This window comes from Schistocerca nitens, chromosome 8 (assembly GCF_023898315.1).
Source record: "Schistocerca nitens isolate TAMUIC-IGC-003100 chromosome 8, iqSchNite1.1, whole genome shotgun sequence".
Taxonomy (NCBI): Eukaryota; Metazoa; Arthropoda; class Insecta; order Orthoptera; family Acrididae; genus Schistocerca; species Schistocerca nitens.
The window spans coordinates 288,043,480-288,061,419 of record NC_064621.1 but is presented as its reverse complement, the minus strand read 5'-3'; the positions used below and the strand labels follow the sequence as shown (position 1 = coordinate 288,061,419).

The 17,940-nt window shown below is 39.9% G+C and overlaps 1 protein-coding gene across 1 annotated transcript in view; it reads left to right on the top strand.

The window, feature by feature from the left end:
• The first annotated feature begins 7,038 nt into the window (after positions 1 to 7,038).
• LOC126198618 (peroxisomal membrane protein PEX16) overlaps positions 7,039 to 17,940 on the top strand; it is a 50,377-nt gene continuing 39,475 nt past the window's right edge. The window contains exons 1-2 of the mRNA XM_049935073.1: positions 7,039 to 7,269; positions 7,348 to 7,588. Of these exons, the coding sequence (XP_049791030.1) occupies positions 7,146 to 7,269; positions 7,348 to 7,588 (365 nt within the window). The 5' untranslated portion in view covers positions 7,039 to 7,145. The remainder of the gene's footprint in view (positions 7,270 to 7,347; positions 7,589 to 17,940) is intronic.

Genomic DNA, 17,940 nt, shown 5'->3' with positions numbered 1-17,940 from the left:
ATGGCAAGCCGTTCCACAGGACTACATCCAGCATCTCTACGATCGTCTCCATGGGAGAATAGCAGCCTGCATTGCTGCGAAAGGTGGATATACACTGTACTAGTGCCGACATTGTGCATGCTCTGTTGCTTGTGTCTATGTGCCTGTGGTTCTGTCAGTGTGATCATGTGATGTATCTGACCCCAGGAATGTGTCAATAAAGTTTCCCCTTCCTGGGACAATGAATTCACGGTGTTCTTATTTCAATTTCCAGGAGTGTATATGTAGACATTGTGGGACCATTACCCTTGTCAGAAGGATATAGGTACCTACTTACAATGACTGACCGCTCTATGCATTGGCCAGAAGCTGTACTGATTACTGACATCTCGGCAGAGACGGTGGCTAGGAAGTAGAGTTCCATAACAGATCCTATATAATAATAACTATTTACCGAGCACATGCAGGAAATTATAATCTATTCTTAGATCATCTAGAAGCTCTTTAGGGTTATTTAACAGGAATAAAAAAAGAAATTTTGATTGCTGGTGACTTTAATACAGATTTTCTAATGAAATCTTCCAATAAATATTCACTGCAGTTAGTAATGTTGTCTTTCAATCTAACTCACACTGTAAACTTTCCAACTAGGATCACTAAATCCTCAAGGACAGCCATTGATAACATTTTTATAGACAAATCAAAGGAACAAAATCATATCATAAAACCTGTTATAAATGGACTATCAGATCATGACATGCAGCTCCTTGTTTTAGATGTAAATTCTAAGCAGATTACCAAGACTGCTAAATCTGAGTACAGGAGAGTAGTCAATCAACCAAAAATTGAGTGTTTTAGAAAACTGCTCAAAGATATGAACTGGAAAGATGTTTATAGTGCTCATGACATGAATGAAAAATATAACACATTCATGAACAATGTCAGTACCATGTTTGAAAACTGTTTTCCTCTAAAAGTTACTCAAATTAAACAGAAGTCTATAATAAAACCATGGATTACACAAGGAATAAAGATTTCCTGTAAGACAAAAAGAAAAATGTTTCTGTCGACCAAGAATAGCTCCAATGCTGATGATTTAGCTAAATACAACGAATACTGTAAAACATTAAAAAAAGTAATTCAGACGTCTAAACAAATGCTCTACGAGAAGAAGATAGCAATGTCAGGGAACAAAATAAAAGCAATATGGGATATAGTGAAAGAGCAGACTGGCAGAACCAGAAAGGAACAGGAGCAAATAGCACTAAGGGTAGATGACACATTAGTAACTGATGGGCATAGTGTGGCAAATCTATTTAACAAGTACTTTATATCTGTTACTGATAGAATGAGACTTTCAGGATCAGTAAATAATGCCCTAGAATATCTGAAACTAGCCTTCACAAATAGCTTCAAGGACATCAATATCTCACTCACTTCACCAAAAGAAATAACGTCGATAATAAAATCTTTAAAAACAAAGCATTCTAGTGGGTACGATGAAATATCAACAAAGTTAATTAAGGCATGTTCTTGTGAGTTTATTACAATTCTAAGTTACTTGGGTAACCAGTCAATTATAACTGGGACATTTCCTGACTGGCTAAAATATGCAGATGTTAAGCCTCTATTCAAGAAAGGGGATAAAGAGATACCATCAAACTACAGACCTATTTCACTTTTGCCAGCATTCTCAAAAATTTTAGAAAAAGTAATGTACAGGCAGCTGCTCAACCATCTGACCACAAATAACATATCATCAAGAACACAGTTTGGATTTCTGAAGGGTTCTGATATCGAGATGGCTATTTACACCTACAGTGAAAATGTACTTAATTCATTAAATAACAAATTACAAGCAGCAGGTATTTTCTGTGATTTGTCAAAGGCATTTGATTGTGTGAACCACAACATCCTTTTAAGTAAATTAGAATTCTATGGTGTCACAGACAGTGCTGCAATATGGTTCAAGTCATACCTCACTAACAGGAAACAAAGGGTGTCAGTGCAAGGGACTAGTGAATTAAGTCATCAGTCATCATCAGAATGGGAAGAAATTACATGTGGTGTCCCACAAGGATCCATCTTAGGGCCATTGCTTTTTCTTGTGTACATTAATGATCTCTCATCAGTTACACTGCCAGTAGCAGAGTTCGTTTTGTTTGCAGATGACACAAGTATTGCAATAAATAGTATGTCAAGTGTAGTTCTAGAAAGATCTGCTAATGATATTTTCATGGATATTAATAAATGGTTTAAAGCCAACTCACTGACATTAAACTTCGAAAAGACTCACAATATGCAATTCAGAACCTGTAAGAGGTTTCCACCCAGCATATGCATAAAATACGAAGAAGAGCAGATAGAAGAGGTTGACAGTCTTAAATTCCTGGGATTACAACTTGATAATAAATTCAGTTGGACAGAGCACACCACAGAACTGCAGAAACGCCTTAACAAATCTGTATTTGCAATTCGAGTGTTAGCAGACATAGGCGACATAAAAATGAAAAAGCTTGGATACTTTGCCTACTTTCATTCCATAATGTCATATGGTATAATATTTTGGGGTAACTCTTCAAGTCAAACAAAAGTTTTCAGAGTCCAAAAGCGTGTAATACGTATTATTTGTGGAGTAAATTCACGGACGTCCTGTAGAAACCTCTTCAAAGAACTGGGTATACTAACTACTGCCTCTCAGTATATTTACTCATAATGAAATTTGTCCTAAATAATATATCTCTTTTTCCAACAAACAGCTCGGTTCATACATACAATACCAGGAACAAAAATGATCTGCACAAGGACTTAAAAGCACTTACTTTAGTTCAAAAAGGGGTCCACTACTCAGGAACACTCATCTTCAATAATTTGCCAGTATACATAAAAAATTTAGTTACAAATAAAGATCAGTTTAAAAGAAGCCTGAAAGACTTACTAGAGGCCAACTCCTTCTACTCCATTGACGATTTTTTTAATAGAAACAAATGATGTATTGTATATATTCATATTATTAGTATTGTTATTTCAGCTAAAAAAAATTGACATGTTCCACATCCACGAGGATCTCCTCAGCACGGATCTATGGAACGAAACCTAATCTAATCTAATCTAATCTAATCCAACTTTTTCAGTGTATGCATCACCAGATCTGGAGTCCCAACCATGGTGTCAACCAAACGGGGATGTCAGATTGAGAGTGAACTTTTTTCAGAGCTTATGAGATTATGTGGAATTTCCCATTTGCAGACTACAAGCTATCATACTGACAGCCATGGCTCAGTAGAAAGGGTCCATAGAACTCTTAAAGCTGCACTCATGTGTCACCAAGAGACATGGACCAAAGCTTTTTCGGTAGTGCTTCTTGGGTTATGAACAGCTCTTAAAACAGATATTGACCTAGCACCAAGTCAACTGGTTCTTGGCCAGCAGAATGAAGTACAATACCTTCAGCTACTATGCAACAAGAATTCTCACAAAGATTACAACGTTCAATGCAAAAACTTCGCCTACAGGCTCCTCTGCGTCATGGTATAAAACCTGTATATATTCATAAAGACCTTCATAAGCATTCACATGTGTGGTTACGAGTAGATGCAGTCAAATCACAATTATGCCCACCATATGTAGGATCATATCTAGTCTTGAAGCATAAGACACATACTTCTGTCATAGAGAAAGAAGGGAAGGCCACGACAGATCTATAGAGAGACTAAAACCAGCCTATGTAGCACAGGAGCAGGACACAATGCAATCTACAACTGTCAGAACCATAAACAATCGACAGTGAGGAGAGACATTAACAGCTGACAATTCAGTGGTCTTTACAAGTGAGGGGAAAAGTAGTTCACATGCGTGTCAGAAAGAAGGGGACGAGCAGCCAGTTGAGCATACAGTCCAAGCAGAAAGTAGAAGGCAGGCAGGAAGAAAAGTTGTACCTCGACGCACCTACACTCCAGATGCCTCAGCAGCCAATCAACTGCAGTCATGGGAACAGCAAAGAAGGCCATGGGCACTGGCTGTGATACATAGTGAGACACCTCGATCAACAACAGGAGAGCGCAGAGAAGTGCTCTGGACGTCGGATTTATCTTATGTGTCTAGAGGTTCCAGGTGCACCATGGTTCCAGAAGAAGATTTTTATGGTCAGAAGAGAAGAAACAGAAGACACATACTCCAGAGAGTCGCCACAGAATGGTACCTGCAGGCCCACATTCAAAAAGGGGGGAGAGGCTACTGTGGTGACGTATTAGAGTGACGGTAGTCCAGAGACGATAGTGGAGAGGGCTGAGACATTCAACGCCGTTGTTTACTCTTTGTAATTTACTGATAGTCACAGTTTAGTCACAGTCTAATACATACAGTCACGTCCCTTTCTGGTATAAAAGTTGTTACCGTTTGACAGCTGGAGCAGCACTAGCGCTCCAGGTGGTGAGAAAGCAGACCTCACATGCATTGTAAGGATATTGTTTGTTTTTAGTTATTTTATCCTTAAATAATGAAATTTTTGTTATATTTTTGCGTTTCAGGCGTCAGTGAATTACGAAGAGACATGAATTACAGTGAAATACGTGTAAAAACAGCCGAATCACACTGATCAACGACGTAAGCTGCAACTTATTCATGAAGAAATACTTCCCAGTATGTGTATATTTGAAGCTTATTCTGCTGAAAACGAGAGACTATAAACACATATTTCACGCATGAGAAGCGTATATTTCTGTTGATGTCTGTTTTATTATCATAGCCACATTCTTTGACACTTAAAAAAATTGTGTGTAGTCTAATGATTCGCCCATTGTTGTGCTACACTAGTCTTTCTAATACACGAATCATTTTGTAAAAGTAATTACTTTTACTTCGAATGCGGATGTGTTGCAGATTCTTGCAGTTTGCGGCTCAGATTTAGCAACAGTTGTGCAATTGGTTTCTTCTGTGTTGGGGAACAGTTTTATTGCTTTGACGATTACTTATCACATTTGTATTGTCTTCCCTAAGAAACAGTTGTGGTGGCTTATTTGATAAGTGATTTCCTGTCAGGAAGGTCGCAGTTCGTAGTAATAGACAACAAATCATCGAGTAAAACTGAAGTGATATCAGGTGTTCCCCAGGGAATTCGATTACTCGATAAATACTACAATTCTCAAGACTGTCATTCAACTAAGTACCTGGGTGTTAAAATTACGAACAACTTCAGTTGGAAAGACCACATAAATAATATTGTGGGGAGGGCGAGCCAAAGGTTGCGTTTCATTGGCAGGACACTTAGAAGATGCAACAAGTCCACTAAAGAAACAGCTTACACTACACTCGTTCGTCCTCTGTTAGAATATTGCTGCGTGGTGTGGGATCCTTACCAGGTGGGATTGACGGAGGACATAGAAAGGGTGCAGAGAAGGGCAGCTCGTTTTGTATTATCACGTAATAGGGGAGAGAGTGTGGCAGATATGATACGCGAGTTGGGATGGAAGTCATTAAAGCAAAGACGTTTTTCGTCGCGGCGAGATCTATTTACGAAATTTCAGTCACCAACTTTCTCTTCCGAATGCGAAAATATTTTGTTGAGCCTAACCTACATAGGTAGGAATGATCAGCAAAATAAAATAAAAGAAATCAGAGCTGGAACAGAAAGGTTTAGGTGTTCGTTTTTCCCGCGCACTGTTCGGGAGTGGAATGGTAGAGAGATAGTATGATTGTGGTTCGATGAACCCTCTGCCAAGCACTTAAATGTGAATTGCAAAGTAATCATGTAGATGTAGATGCAACGTAGGTATTACATTCCATGCAGGTTTCCTACACTCTGCATTCACTGATTTGACTGAAAGAGTGATGAATAAAACTTTGCTTCGTTACATAGGTATAAGACATCTTTCTGCAAAAAGTCCGGTGTTCTGGTGCTTATCAGCAATCTTCTGTTATTAAAGGAAAACGATATTATTCAGTAACTGTCTGTACATTACCAGAGAATCGTAAATGAACTGTCCTGTAACGTATCGTTTCGTACCTCCAAGAGGCCTTAGGAAACTAAATAAGGACAAATGTGGTGTCGATTGTTATGTAGCATCATACACTCCCTATTGTAAAAACTACGTTATAAATTATTATAAACGCTAGTATTCGCACTCATCATCTATCGTATTATTCAGACGCATTCGGGAGGGCGACGGTTCAATCCCGCGTCCGGCCATCCTGATTTAGGTTTTCCGTGATTTCCCTAAATTGCTCCCGGCAAATGCCGGGATGGTTCCTTTCAAAGGGCACGGCCGCCTTCTTTTCCCCATCCTTCCCTAATCCGATGAGACCGATGACCTCGCTGTCTGGTCTCCTTTCCCAAACAACACCCCCCCCCCCCAACTCGTATTCAGAAATGTCGCTTTCTGGCCGCTTGGGGCCCTGCTGTCGCTGTGGGTGACAAAAACGAGACGAAGTGTCGCGACTCTTACGTTAGACTGTGATTTAGTGTTTTTCCGAGTAATAATAAAGATTTGGTTTTTCAGTTCGATACGAATCTATTAATCCAGTTATTTCGGAGAACAGTGAACAGCTACAATACCACAAACTGTAGCTGACATAGGAAATCCCATAATCTTGCGTTGTTATACAGTACAGTTGATGTTTTGACACAGCTTGTTCTGCAACTTATATAATAAGTATTTTCCTAAAGTACAGTGCTTTGTGTAGAGCGATATTTTTAGGGATAAAATGAAATAATTGACGTGTAGATAATTTTGATCTTTCGTTATTTATCTCATTACTACCATTTATTTCTTATTTCTACTGTCAAAATCGCTCCAATCATTATGTTTATGGAGTGTTTACTAGTTAACTGCATTGTTTACCAGCTGGTTTGTTGACAGGGCGTATTAAATATGGATTTTGTAAAAGTTGTGAGTGTGAGAAATGTTTATAATTTCTTTTAATGTACCAGTACTATTTGTGGTTTCCACTTTGTCAAAACTTTATGTACTGTACTCGTAAAAAGCACTTTATCATGATAGTTGAATGTGTCGTCAACAGAGGCGGCCGTGACCCAGTGGCAGCAATATTCATTATCTTTGGGCTGACTTAGTAAACAAAGATGAGTGGTAAAGTGGACTGGTTTGAGTACGTAGAAGGAAGAAAGACTGCGAAGGCATTTGTATATATATGATTTGGTAGTGTTAGTTATGACGACAATCGCCCGTCAGTTCTCAGAACTGTTCGAGTCGTACAGGCAATGGGTTTGCAACAATCCGCAAGTCGCAGGTGATGTTGAATCGACTGTCAAATGGGTTTCGTATTTTGTAGCAGGTGTGTATTTGGTTTTTGTGATTTCCATTTGACTGTGTCATGTAGCATGTATTGTCATAACATAATTTTCATTTCCAGGCAGAATCAGCCACTCCAGTGTACTTTCTGAACTGATATACTCTGTGTCGAACTTACTGGTGCTTTTCAATGACCGTATCATTCATAATTCGACATGTAAGATTAAAGGGGGACCTGCAGACAGGTTGAAGATATGGCTGACAGTCATAGAATATTCAGAGGTTTTTATTGAAGTAGCGGCAAGACGCCGTTGGGGATCAAGAGGAAAATGGACAGTGGCCGTCATTCTGCAGCTTATAAAGTAAGTGTAAATGTTGACAATTGCCAACAAAAATTCATAAAAAATGAAACAATGAGTTTAAGGTAATCTACATATGAACAATATAACAACATTGCTGTGCAATATCCACTTTCAGTCATAAACAAATGCAATGAAAGGATGGCAGTTATTGTTAAACGTGTCTCTTTGTGATATTCCTGCTGCAGGTACTGACTGCTCTCCTCACAAACAGAAAATTAAACTATCACAAAAATAGTCACATCCACAGTGAATCATGTGTTTTGTCTGTTTTAGTTGCCTTTAAATTACTTCGCCTGTACCTACTTCATGCAGTGAATCATTCTAGTGAGGCTAAGAATTTATTAAACACTATCGTATGCAACTATTGTAGTTCACAATGTCATTTGCGGCAGTCCTAAAGAAACAAGCTGTTAAAGTTATTCATACATACACCAGCAACCAATGCCTCCACACAAAACAGGTATTTTTGAAAATGTTTTAATGTGATAGGTCTTACCAACATAATTGCTTCAGCAGCCAGTCTTCCCACCTCCGCTTGAGGAACAAACGCTTCTGGTAACAAAGAGAAGTTAATCTTTGTTACGTATTTTATTTCCTGAAATCTTATGTGCTGTAAGTCACCTTCTGTTTTGTGGTGGAGCAACTTCTGGTACCACTATACCATTTTTTTGCCCATTGACAAATAGTAGTTCAGTGAAAACTACTCTCGATAAGCACAGGAAATGCTCCAGCTGCTGTTTCATTTTGCGAGACGTATGTGGGAAGATTTAATGTGTTACCCAACTCTTCCTAGGAAATATATTTTTAGAATTTACAATAATCCTCCATGGTGAACACCAGTTCTCTTGCAGTGTTTGCCGCTGGAGTTTGATGATAGGTCCATTTCTGTTGTGCATCATCTGTCATGTCAAAAACATAAATGGAAACTATGTACATAGAATGCACATCTGAAGGCATGCCCCCAGTGGTGTAACAATATAGTGCCAAAATTTCTATATGTTGAAGAAATTATTGTATTATTCTTGTTCTTCCCCATATTCTTGACATTAGCCCTGAAAGCACTCTCTTCCTATCCTCCCCCTCTGTTCTGGCCACCGTGCCCCCCCCCCCTCTCCCAATTCCCTTTTATATGCTTACTTGGCATCACATCTGACAGTGTCAAAAATTATAATGCTGCCTGACTTCCTTATCAAGTGAAGTGATAGTGATTAAGACACTGGTCAACAGATAGTGATTAAGACACTGGACAACAGAAATATTTGTTCAGATTTAGATTTGCCGTGGTTTCCATTGATGACTAGAAGTTATTTTTAGGACTTTTGTTTTTGGGGGGGGGGGTGTCATTAGTCTTCTGACTGGTTTGATGCGGCCCACCACGAATTCCTTTCCTGTGCTAACCTCTTCATCTCAGAGTAGCACTTGCAACCTACATCCTCTATTATTTGCTGGATGTATTCCAATCTCTGTCTTCCTCCACTGTTTTCGCCTTCTACAGCTCCCTCTCTTAGTACCATGGAAGTCATTTCCTCAGTCTTAACAGATGTCCTATCAGTGTTTTCCACATATTCCTTTCCTCTGCGATTCTGCACAGAACCTAATCATTCCTTACCTTATCAGTCCATCTACTTTTCAACATTCGTCCATAGTACCATATCTCAAGTGCTTCGATTCTCTTCTTTTCCGGTTTTCCCACATTCCATGTTTCACTACCATACAATGCTGTACTCCAGACGTACATTCTCAGAAATTTCTTCCCCAGATTAAGGCCAATATTTGATATTAGTAGACTTGTCTTGGCCAGGGATGCTCTTTTTGCAATTGCTAGTCTGCTTTTGATGTCCTCCTTGCTCCGTCCTTCACTTGTTATTTTATTGCCTGGGTAGCAGAATTCCTTAACTTCATCTACTTCGTGACCATCGATCGTGATATTAAGTTTCTCACTGTTCTCATTTCTACTACTTCTCATTGCTTCATCTTTCTTCGATTTACTCTCCCTCCATACTCATTAGACTGTTCATTTCATTCAGCATATCGTGTAATTCTTTTTCACTTTCACTCAGGATACCAGTATCATCAGCGAAACGTATCATTGATATCCTTTCACCTTGAATTTTAATTCCACTCCTCAACCTTTCTTTTATTTCCATCATTGCTTGCTCAGTGTATGAATTGAACAGTAAGGACGAAAGACTACATCCTTGTTTACACCCTTTTTAGTACGAGCGGTTTTGGTCATCAACTCTTATTACTCCCTCTTGGTTCTTGTACATGTTGTATATTACCCATCTCTCCCTATAGCATACCCCTACTTTTCTCAGATTTTCGAACATCTGGCACCATTTTGCACTGTCAAACACTTTTCCCAGGTTGACAGATCCTATGAATGTGTCTTGAATTTTCTTTAGTCTTCCTTCCATTATTAACAGCAACGCCAGAATTGCCTCTCTTGTGCCTTTACCTTTCATAAAGCCAAACTGATTGTCATCTAGTGCATCCTCAATTTTCTTTTCATTCTTCTGTATATTATTCTTGTCAGCAACTTGGAGTTTCTTCTTCTATAACATCAGACAAATCTTTCCCCTCATAGAGGCTTTCAGTATCTTCTTTCCACCTATCCACTCTCTTGTCTGCATTGAACAGTGGAATTCCCATTGCACACTTCATGTTATCACCCTTGCTTTAATGCTTATTGTTGTATCTACAGCCCTAGAGAACTTAGTGTATCTCGTGATCCCTTAGTACTTCTGTATCTCACTTCTTTGCGTATTGGTTCTTCATGACTGATATCTTCAACTTCAGTCTACTCCTCATCACTACTATGTTGTGATCTGAGTCTATATCTGCTCCTCGGTACACCTTACAATCCAGTATCTGATTACGGAATCTCTGTCTGACCACGATGTAATCTAGCTGAAATCTTTGCGTATCACCCAGCCTTTTCCAAGTATACCTCCTCCTCTTTTGATTCCTGAACAGAGTATTCGCTATTATTAGCTGAAGTTTATTATAGAACTCAATCTTTCTCCTCTCTCGTCCCTTGTCCCAAGCCCATATTCTCCTGTAACCTTTTCTTCTATCCCTTCCACTACAACTCCATTCGAGTCCCCTATGACTATTAGATTTTTATCTCCCATTGCATACTGTATTACACTTTCAGCATCCTCATACTTTCTCTCTCTCCTTATCTTCAGCTTGCTATTGAACTATCATTGTCAGCATTGGTTTGCTGTCAATTCTGATAAGAATAACCCTATCACTGAACTGTTCACAGTAACACACTCTCTGCCCTACCTTCCTATTCACAGCAAATCCTACTCCCGTTATACCATTTTCTGCCACTGTTGATATTACTCTATACTCATCTGACAGAAATCCTTGTCTTCTTTCCATTTCACTTCACTTCACTGGCCCCTACTATATCCGGATTGAGCCTTTGCATTTTGATTTTCAGATTTTCTAATTACCCTACCGTGTTCAAGCTTCTGACATTCCACACCCCAACTTGTAGAACGTTATTATTTTGTTGATTGTTTAATCTTTTTCTCATGGTTATCTCCCCCTTGTCAGTCCCCTCCCGGAGATCCAAATTGGGGACTATTCCGGAATATTTTGCTAAGGGAGAGATCATCATGACACTTCTTCAGTTACAGGCCACATGTCCTGTGGATACATGTTATGTGTCTTTAATGCAGTGGTTTCCATTGCCTTCTGCTTTCTCATGCCGTTGATCTTTGTTGATTCTTCTGCCTTCAGGGGCAGTTTCCCACCCCTAAGACAAGAATGCCCTGAACCTTGTGTCCGCTCCTCTGCCCTCTTTGACGAGGCTGCTGTTGGCAGAATGAAGGTGACTTCCTATGCTGGAAGTCTTCGGCCGCCAATGCTGATTATTAATCAAAATTTAAGCAGTGGTGGGATTCGAACCTGGGACCGATGACGTTTTGCATACGAATCAAAGGCGGTACCCCACGACCACGGGTACATGACAGAAATTAGGAAATGACTGTTTGAAGGATTAACCAGAAAAGTTACACAGGTCTCTTGTGACAGTGGAGTCATACTAGAATAAGACATATCTCTGTTTATTCTTGAAGTTTGTTACATTCATTCTCATCTTAAAAATCTCTTCATCTTTGAATCATGACCGACTTCCATGGCTAATACTTGTAATAATACAATTAAAAAAATCCAGGATGGAATAATGACAATATTATGAAAAAGCTACTCACCACATAGTGGAGAAGTAGCGTCACAGACAGGTATAAGAAGAAGATTACTCCCCCCCCCCACACACACACATTTAAGCAAATGCAGGTCGCACACATGACCATTGTCTCTGGCTGCTGGGGCCAGACTTAGAGCAACTGTGCATAATGGGAGAAGCAATCTGTGTGGTGGGGGTAAAGGAGGAGGGTGGGGAAGGAGGAGCAGGGTACTGGTGGGGGATGGTAAAGTGCTAAGTCTTGTTTGTGGGAGCATACAGGGATGAGGTGGAGAGAGGGTAGGGCAGCTAGGTGCAGTTAAGAGGTTAGACGGAGGGTGAGGGGGGGGGGAATGGGGGGGGGAAGAGAAAAGAAGAGAAGAAAAAGAAAAAAAACTGTGCATGTGCTTGTGGAGTAGAAGGCTGTAGAATGGCTCAGGGAAGGGGATAGATTGATGAAGGACAATGACTGAATGGTTAGCACACTGGATTCCCATGAGGGAGGATGACTGTTGAAACCCGCATCCGTCCATCCTGATTTAGGCTTCCCTGTTTTGCCTAAGTCGCTTCAGGAAAATGCTGGGATGGTTACTTTGAAAGAGCATAGCCAATTTCCTTCCCTAATCCAAGCCTGCGCTCCGTCTCTAATGACCTCGCTGCTGATGATATGATAAGAACTCATTTCCTGCTCCTGACAACAGCTAATGAAGCTTGAGGCTGTGAGGGTTACAGGGATCTAGGATATATTGCAGGGAGAGTTTCTGCCTATACAATAGAGAAAAGCTGGTGTTGCTAGGAGGGATCCAGATGGCACAAGTGGTGAGGCAGTCATTAAAATCAAGAACATTGTGCTGCACAGTGTGCTCAGCAAGTGAGTGGTCCAGCTGTTTGTAGGCTACTGTTTGTCAGTGGATATTCATGCAGACTGCTTGTTGGTTGTCATGCTCACGTAAAATGAAGCAAAATAATTGCAAATTAGCTTGTAGATCACATGACTGGTTTCATAGGTAGCCTTGCATCTGATGGGATAGTTGATGCTTATGATCAGACTGGAGTAGATGATGGTGGTGGTGGGAGGATGCATGGGACAGCTCTTGCATCTAAGTGTACTACAGGGATATGAGCCATGAGGCAAGGGGTTGGAAGCAGGGGTTGTATAGGAATGGATGAGGATATTGTGTAGGTTTGGTGGGCAGCGCAATACCACTTTGGGAGTGTGGGTAGGACATTCCTCATTTCAGAGCTTGGTAAGAGGTATTCAGAATCCTGACAGAGAATGAGATTCAGTTGCTCCAGTCCTGGGTGGTTCTGAGTCAAGAGGGGAATACTTTTCTGTGGCTGGACGGTGGGACTTTGGGAGGTGGTGGGTGACTGGAGAGATAAGGCACAGGATATCTTGTTTCTCTACAAGATTCAGAAGGTAGTTATGGTCTGTGCAGGCCTCGGTGAGACCATCAGTACCTTTTGAGAGGAACTGTTCGTCACTGCAGATGCAATGGCCACAGATGGCTAGATTGACTGGAAGTGACTGCTTGGTATGCAATGGGTGGCAGCTGTCGAAGTGGAGGTATTGCTGCTGGCTTGATAGATTTGATATGGATGGAAATACTGATGTAGACACCTTTGAGATGGAGGTCGACATTGAGGTAGGTGGCTTGTTGGGTTGAGGAGGACAAGGTGAAATGAATGGGGGAGACAGTGTTTTGGAGGAATGTGGATAGTATGTTCTCACCCTCATTCCAGATCACACAGATGCCATCAATGAATCTGAATCAGGTAAGGGGTTTGGGATTGTGGGCAGTGACAGATTCTAACCTATTCATGTGCCTTCTAGAGGGATCCATCGTAACCACTTAGAATCCCAAACCCCTCACCCGGTTCAGATGCATTGCACCTCACAAGGTCACAGTGCAAATGGCTTGGATTGTTTTCTGCTAAATGCTTTGTATTTATTTTCAAAATGACCTTAGAGTACAGTACTGAAAATCAGAAAAGTGCTAGCTAAAAATCTAATTACCCAGAAGCTGAAAAGGAAGGTAACTTTCATTTTGCAGAAAAGACCATTTGCTCTTTGTAAAATGGGGAGGCGCTAGAAATGTACTTTTTTTTATGACAAAACACAATGTGATGCATCTAATCAGTGTCAGTACAAAATTGGGAGTGATAGATATATTGGATTATAATGAAAACAAGGCTGGTGTAGACCACAGCTACCAGCTAATGGGCTGCTACACTTTTGATAGTAATCAAATAAAACAGTGGAAGAAACTTTTTTAACACATTTTCATGATGATTGAAAATTTATACATTTTACATAATAAGTCGAGGCATACTAGCAAACATCTTGTTAATTTTGTCAATGAATTGGCATCAGCTTTCATGAAAGAAGAAAGCCTGGTGGAATAAACTTCCACTCAAAATAGTTCACCTGTAAACCATCTCAGTGAAAAATATTGTAAATTGATTCCAACTACATAAACAACAAAATGCCCTCAGAGGAGACATAAGCTTTGCACAGAACAAAGCAAGGCAAAATCTGGGAAAGTAGCAAGAAAAGATAGCAGGTACTGTTGTGAAGAATGTGACACCAGACTTAGTTTTCCAAAATGTATTGAAATTTTTCATACTAAGGCAAATGTAACTAAGCTGTTTTCATTTAGAAACTAAGTTTTCAAACAGTTTTATTTTTAATACTAACAACTTCTAATTCTGTGTGCATTTAGGAAACAAAAGATTAAAAAATTGTTGCTGCGAAAACATGTTTTAATTTAAAATTCAAAGGAATGTCAGTGTTGGTCGTAATATTGATGTTTTATTAATAGCGGAATCGATTTTCGATCACATAGTGATCATCTTCGATGGTATACACATTAAACTCGGACACTGGTATCAAGTTATCAATAACCAAAACTGAGAAGCGATCACGTTTTAATTTTCACATAAAATAAATGGTCATAGAAAGGAAACTACTTCTTTCGAATACGATAAACTGACTTAAGTGCTATGCAGTGGAAACTGCTAGACAAAATTCAGAAAAGCTATGATAAAGCACAGTATCTGCTAGTTGAACTGCACGCTCACTGCCCAGTCCTCACAGTGTTAACACTCTTTTCTTCAAGTATCAACAATGTACAAAGTAGATACAGAAAACTGTAATACATAATGTAGAAATCTGAGTTTTTATGTGGTTTTTATGCACATGAATGGTAAATCAGTTACAGAAAATAGAAGGGGAGGAGGGATATTGTATTTTATAGTTTTAGCTGTGTCCTCATGGTATCCACAACTGTGCAGTTAGCATCTGAATACCCCCTCCTGTCCCCCCCCCCCTCCCCCTCCAAGGTGCGCTCAACTATTCTGTGAGTATGTATGTGACGAGTATGGGGCACAAAGCCATTGTGGCATTTCTTCGTTTCCTGTGCCACAGTGCTGTTTCATGATTGTCTCCCTGTCTTAAAATTAACTATGAATGCATGCCTTATTATATGTTAACTCAGCTATATGTATGGTCTTTACTTTCAGTTCCTGAATTTTATTGTTTAATTAAATCCACCCCCCTTTCCAGTTTATTTACAAATGACCCCTGTTCTCATATTTGACCTACTTTATTTTCAATTTTTTTTTTCAGTAGTGCGGGGACATAATGTGGAAAGTCACCCATTACCCAGCATGTTAGCCAGTCCATGTAAGGGTTAGTCAGGTACACTCGTAACCCCCATGACCATGCACTGAACATGCTGTTGAGGCATGCTGTGTTTCCTCCCTGTTAATACTGAAGAGTGCTGTCTCTCTTATTTGAGACACAGGGGCTCTGGGCAATGACCTATATGACGGGGCTATTGCTTAGGTGGATCCGAGTGGGTGGCCCCATGGTGGGCCAATTGCAATAAAGAGAATCAAGCTGAACTATGCTGTTGGATGGATGGCTTAGAAGTCTCATTAGAGTGATCCACATACACTGCCATTGAATACACATGCAAACATAATCCAGTGGAATTGTAATGACTATTGTCACTACCTTTACCGTACTGACCTGAAATATCTCCCTCATCAAATACAAGCTAAGATGAAAGCCAGTTTGTCACAGAAGTGGGGAAATGTGTGCTTTACTTTATGATCTGTACCAAGGCTGATGGTGAATCCTTCTTAAAGACTAAGCCATTATGTTTCAGGGGGGAAATCAATGACAAGTAAGGCAAGGTTACTGCAATAAACAAAACGAGGAATAGTCCTGTAATGATTCAACCAGTCGTACTCGCTAAATCTCAGGCATTGTTAAATTGTGACAAATTTGGCAACATCCTTGTCACAATTACTCATCACAGGAACCCAAGTACAGTCAGTGGTGAAAACTTATTTTCAAATGGATGAGAAATTCTTTAATTTAGAATGGTATGGTGTCCATTTTATCTGTTGGGCCCAAAAAAGCCTAAAGATAACGGATAAGATACTGGAGCTTTTATCTTGGTGTTTGAGGATGACTTGCTGCCAGATAAAGTTAAGATTATTGTTTACCTATGTGCTTCAAGTGCATGAAAAGTGGCCATATGACATCCAGTTGTATGAATATGTGTGGAGAATGCAGATGACCCCTACAAAGGAATGCCCCTATTTACAACTGCTTGCACCAATTTGGGAAAAGTCTCTCTCCTCTGGGCATGTAAGATTCAATAGTTGAAGGTATTTGATCTGTTATCATATCAGGACTCCAGGAATAAATACAGTTGTCTATTCCCTGTCTAGATTACAGCAAGCTACTTCATATGTATATCTGTGTCAGACTTGTTTCTAGGTATTCCTTGTACCAAATCAAAATCTAATGAGGAGGAAGAGGATACAAAGAAACAAAAGGTGAAGGCATTCTGGCAGCTCTGACTGCCCTGGGTTCTGCTTCATTACTACCAAAAACTTGCAAGTAGATGAGAACCAGCAGATGATAACCCAAATGAAACTGTGATTGCCAGCGAACACACAAGCAGATGTAGTGCAGTGAAACTGTAGTGGCTGTTTTCACTACCTTGCTGAACTGAAGCACTTGCTTTCACAGTACTTAATGTCTGCCTCTCACAAGGGACAGGTGACATATTGTGAGATCATCAGTTTGATCTCCCAGTTTTACCCCTATTTTCCTTTAGTGCGTGATTTTAATGCACATAACCCATGAAGAGGCAACTTCGAGACCACTGACTGTGATAATGCATTAGAACAGATATTTTTAAATCTTGACCTTTTTGTGCTGAGTCATGGGCCTCCACTTTAGTACTACACAAAGATCCTTTTTACCCATAAACCTTATGGTCTGTAGTGCAAGTGTTAACTTTCATATTCAGTGGAAGGTTCACAGTGACATTTGTGATAGCACCCAATTGTTCTTTCCCACACTGATACTCAACTAGACGCCCCCTGTGCGGCTTATAAAGAATGCCAACTGGTACACATTTAGCACTTCCTTAATGCTTGATATGTCTGCTCATTGGACTATTGAAGAAGCCCTCAACACACAAATGCCAAGATATTTCACACAGCAGAACATGCAAAACCACTTTCAAGATCCACTGATTGAAGGTCAAACCTGTGGGGGACACAAGAACATTGTGGCCATTATATGCCACAGAAGGGCATTCCAACAATATAAGTACCATCTGTTGAAAAATGCTCTTAACATAAAGTGTCTCCACCAATTCAAAGCCTGATAATGTGTAAAAATGCAGAGGAAGGAATCCTGGGAATCCATCATCAAAACTTGTACCTATATCTGAAAGACATGGACCAAATTACAGTATGGTCAACAAAAAGTGGCTGATTTCCCAGGCATTTGTTAGGCTGTCATAGTGAAATCCGACCCTGCCGTCATTGCCGACCATCTGTATTTTGCTCAAACATCGGCATCTGATAACTACATCCTCTTCCCCCTCCATCTTTCTTTCTGCATGATGGGCAAGTAGTGTCACTGTGTCTCTGAACACACAACATTTCAAATGCTATAACACCCCTTTCTCTGACAGAAAACACCTTAGTGCCCTTACAATGTGCCAGAATACAGCTCTGGGCCCTTATTGAATACATAATAAAATATAACACCAACTACATATAAATGCAAGCACCACATCTTTGCTATTTTTAACTGAATCTGACTTCAGTGTGAGTTCCCTCT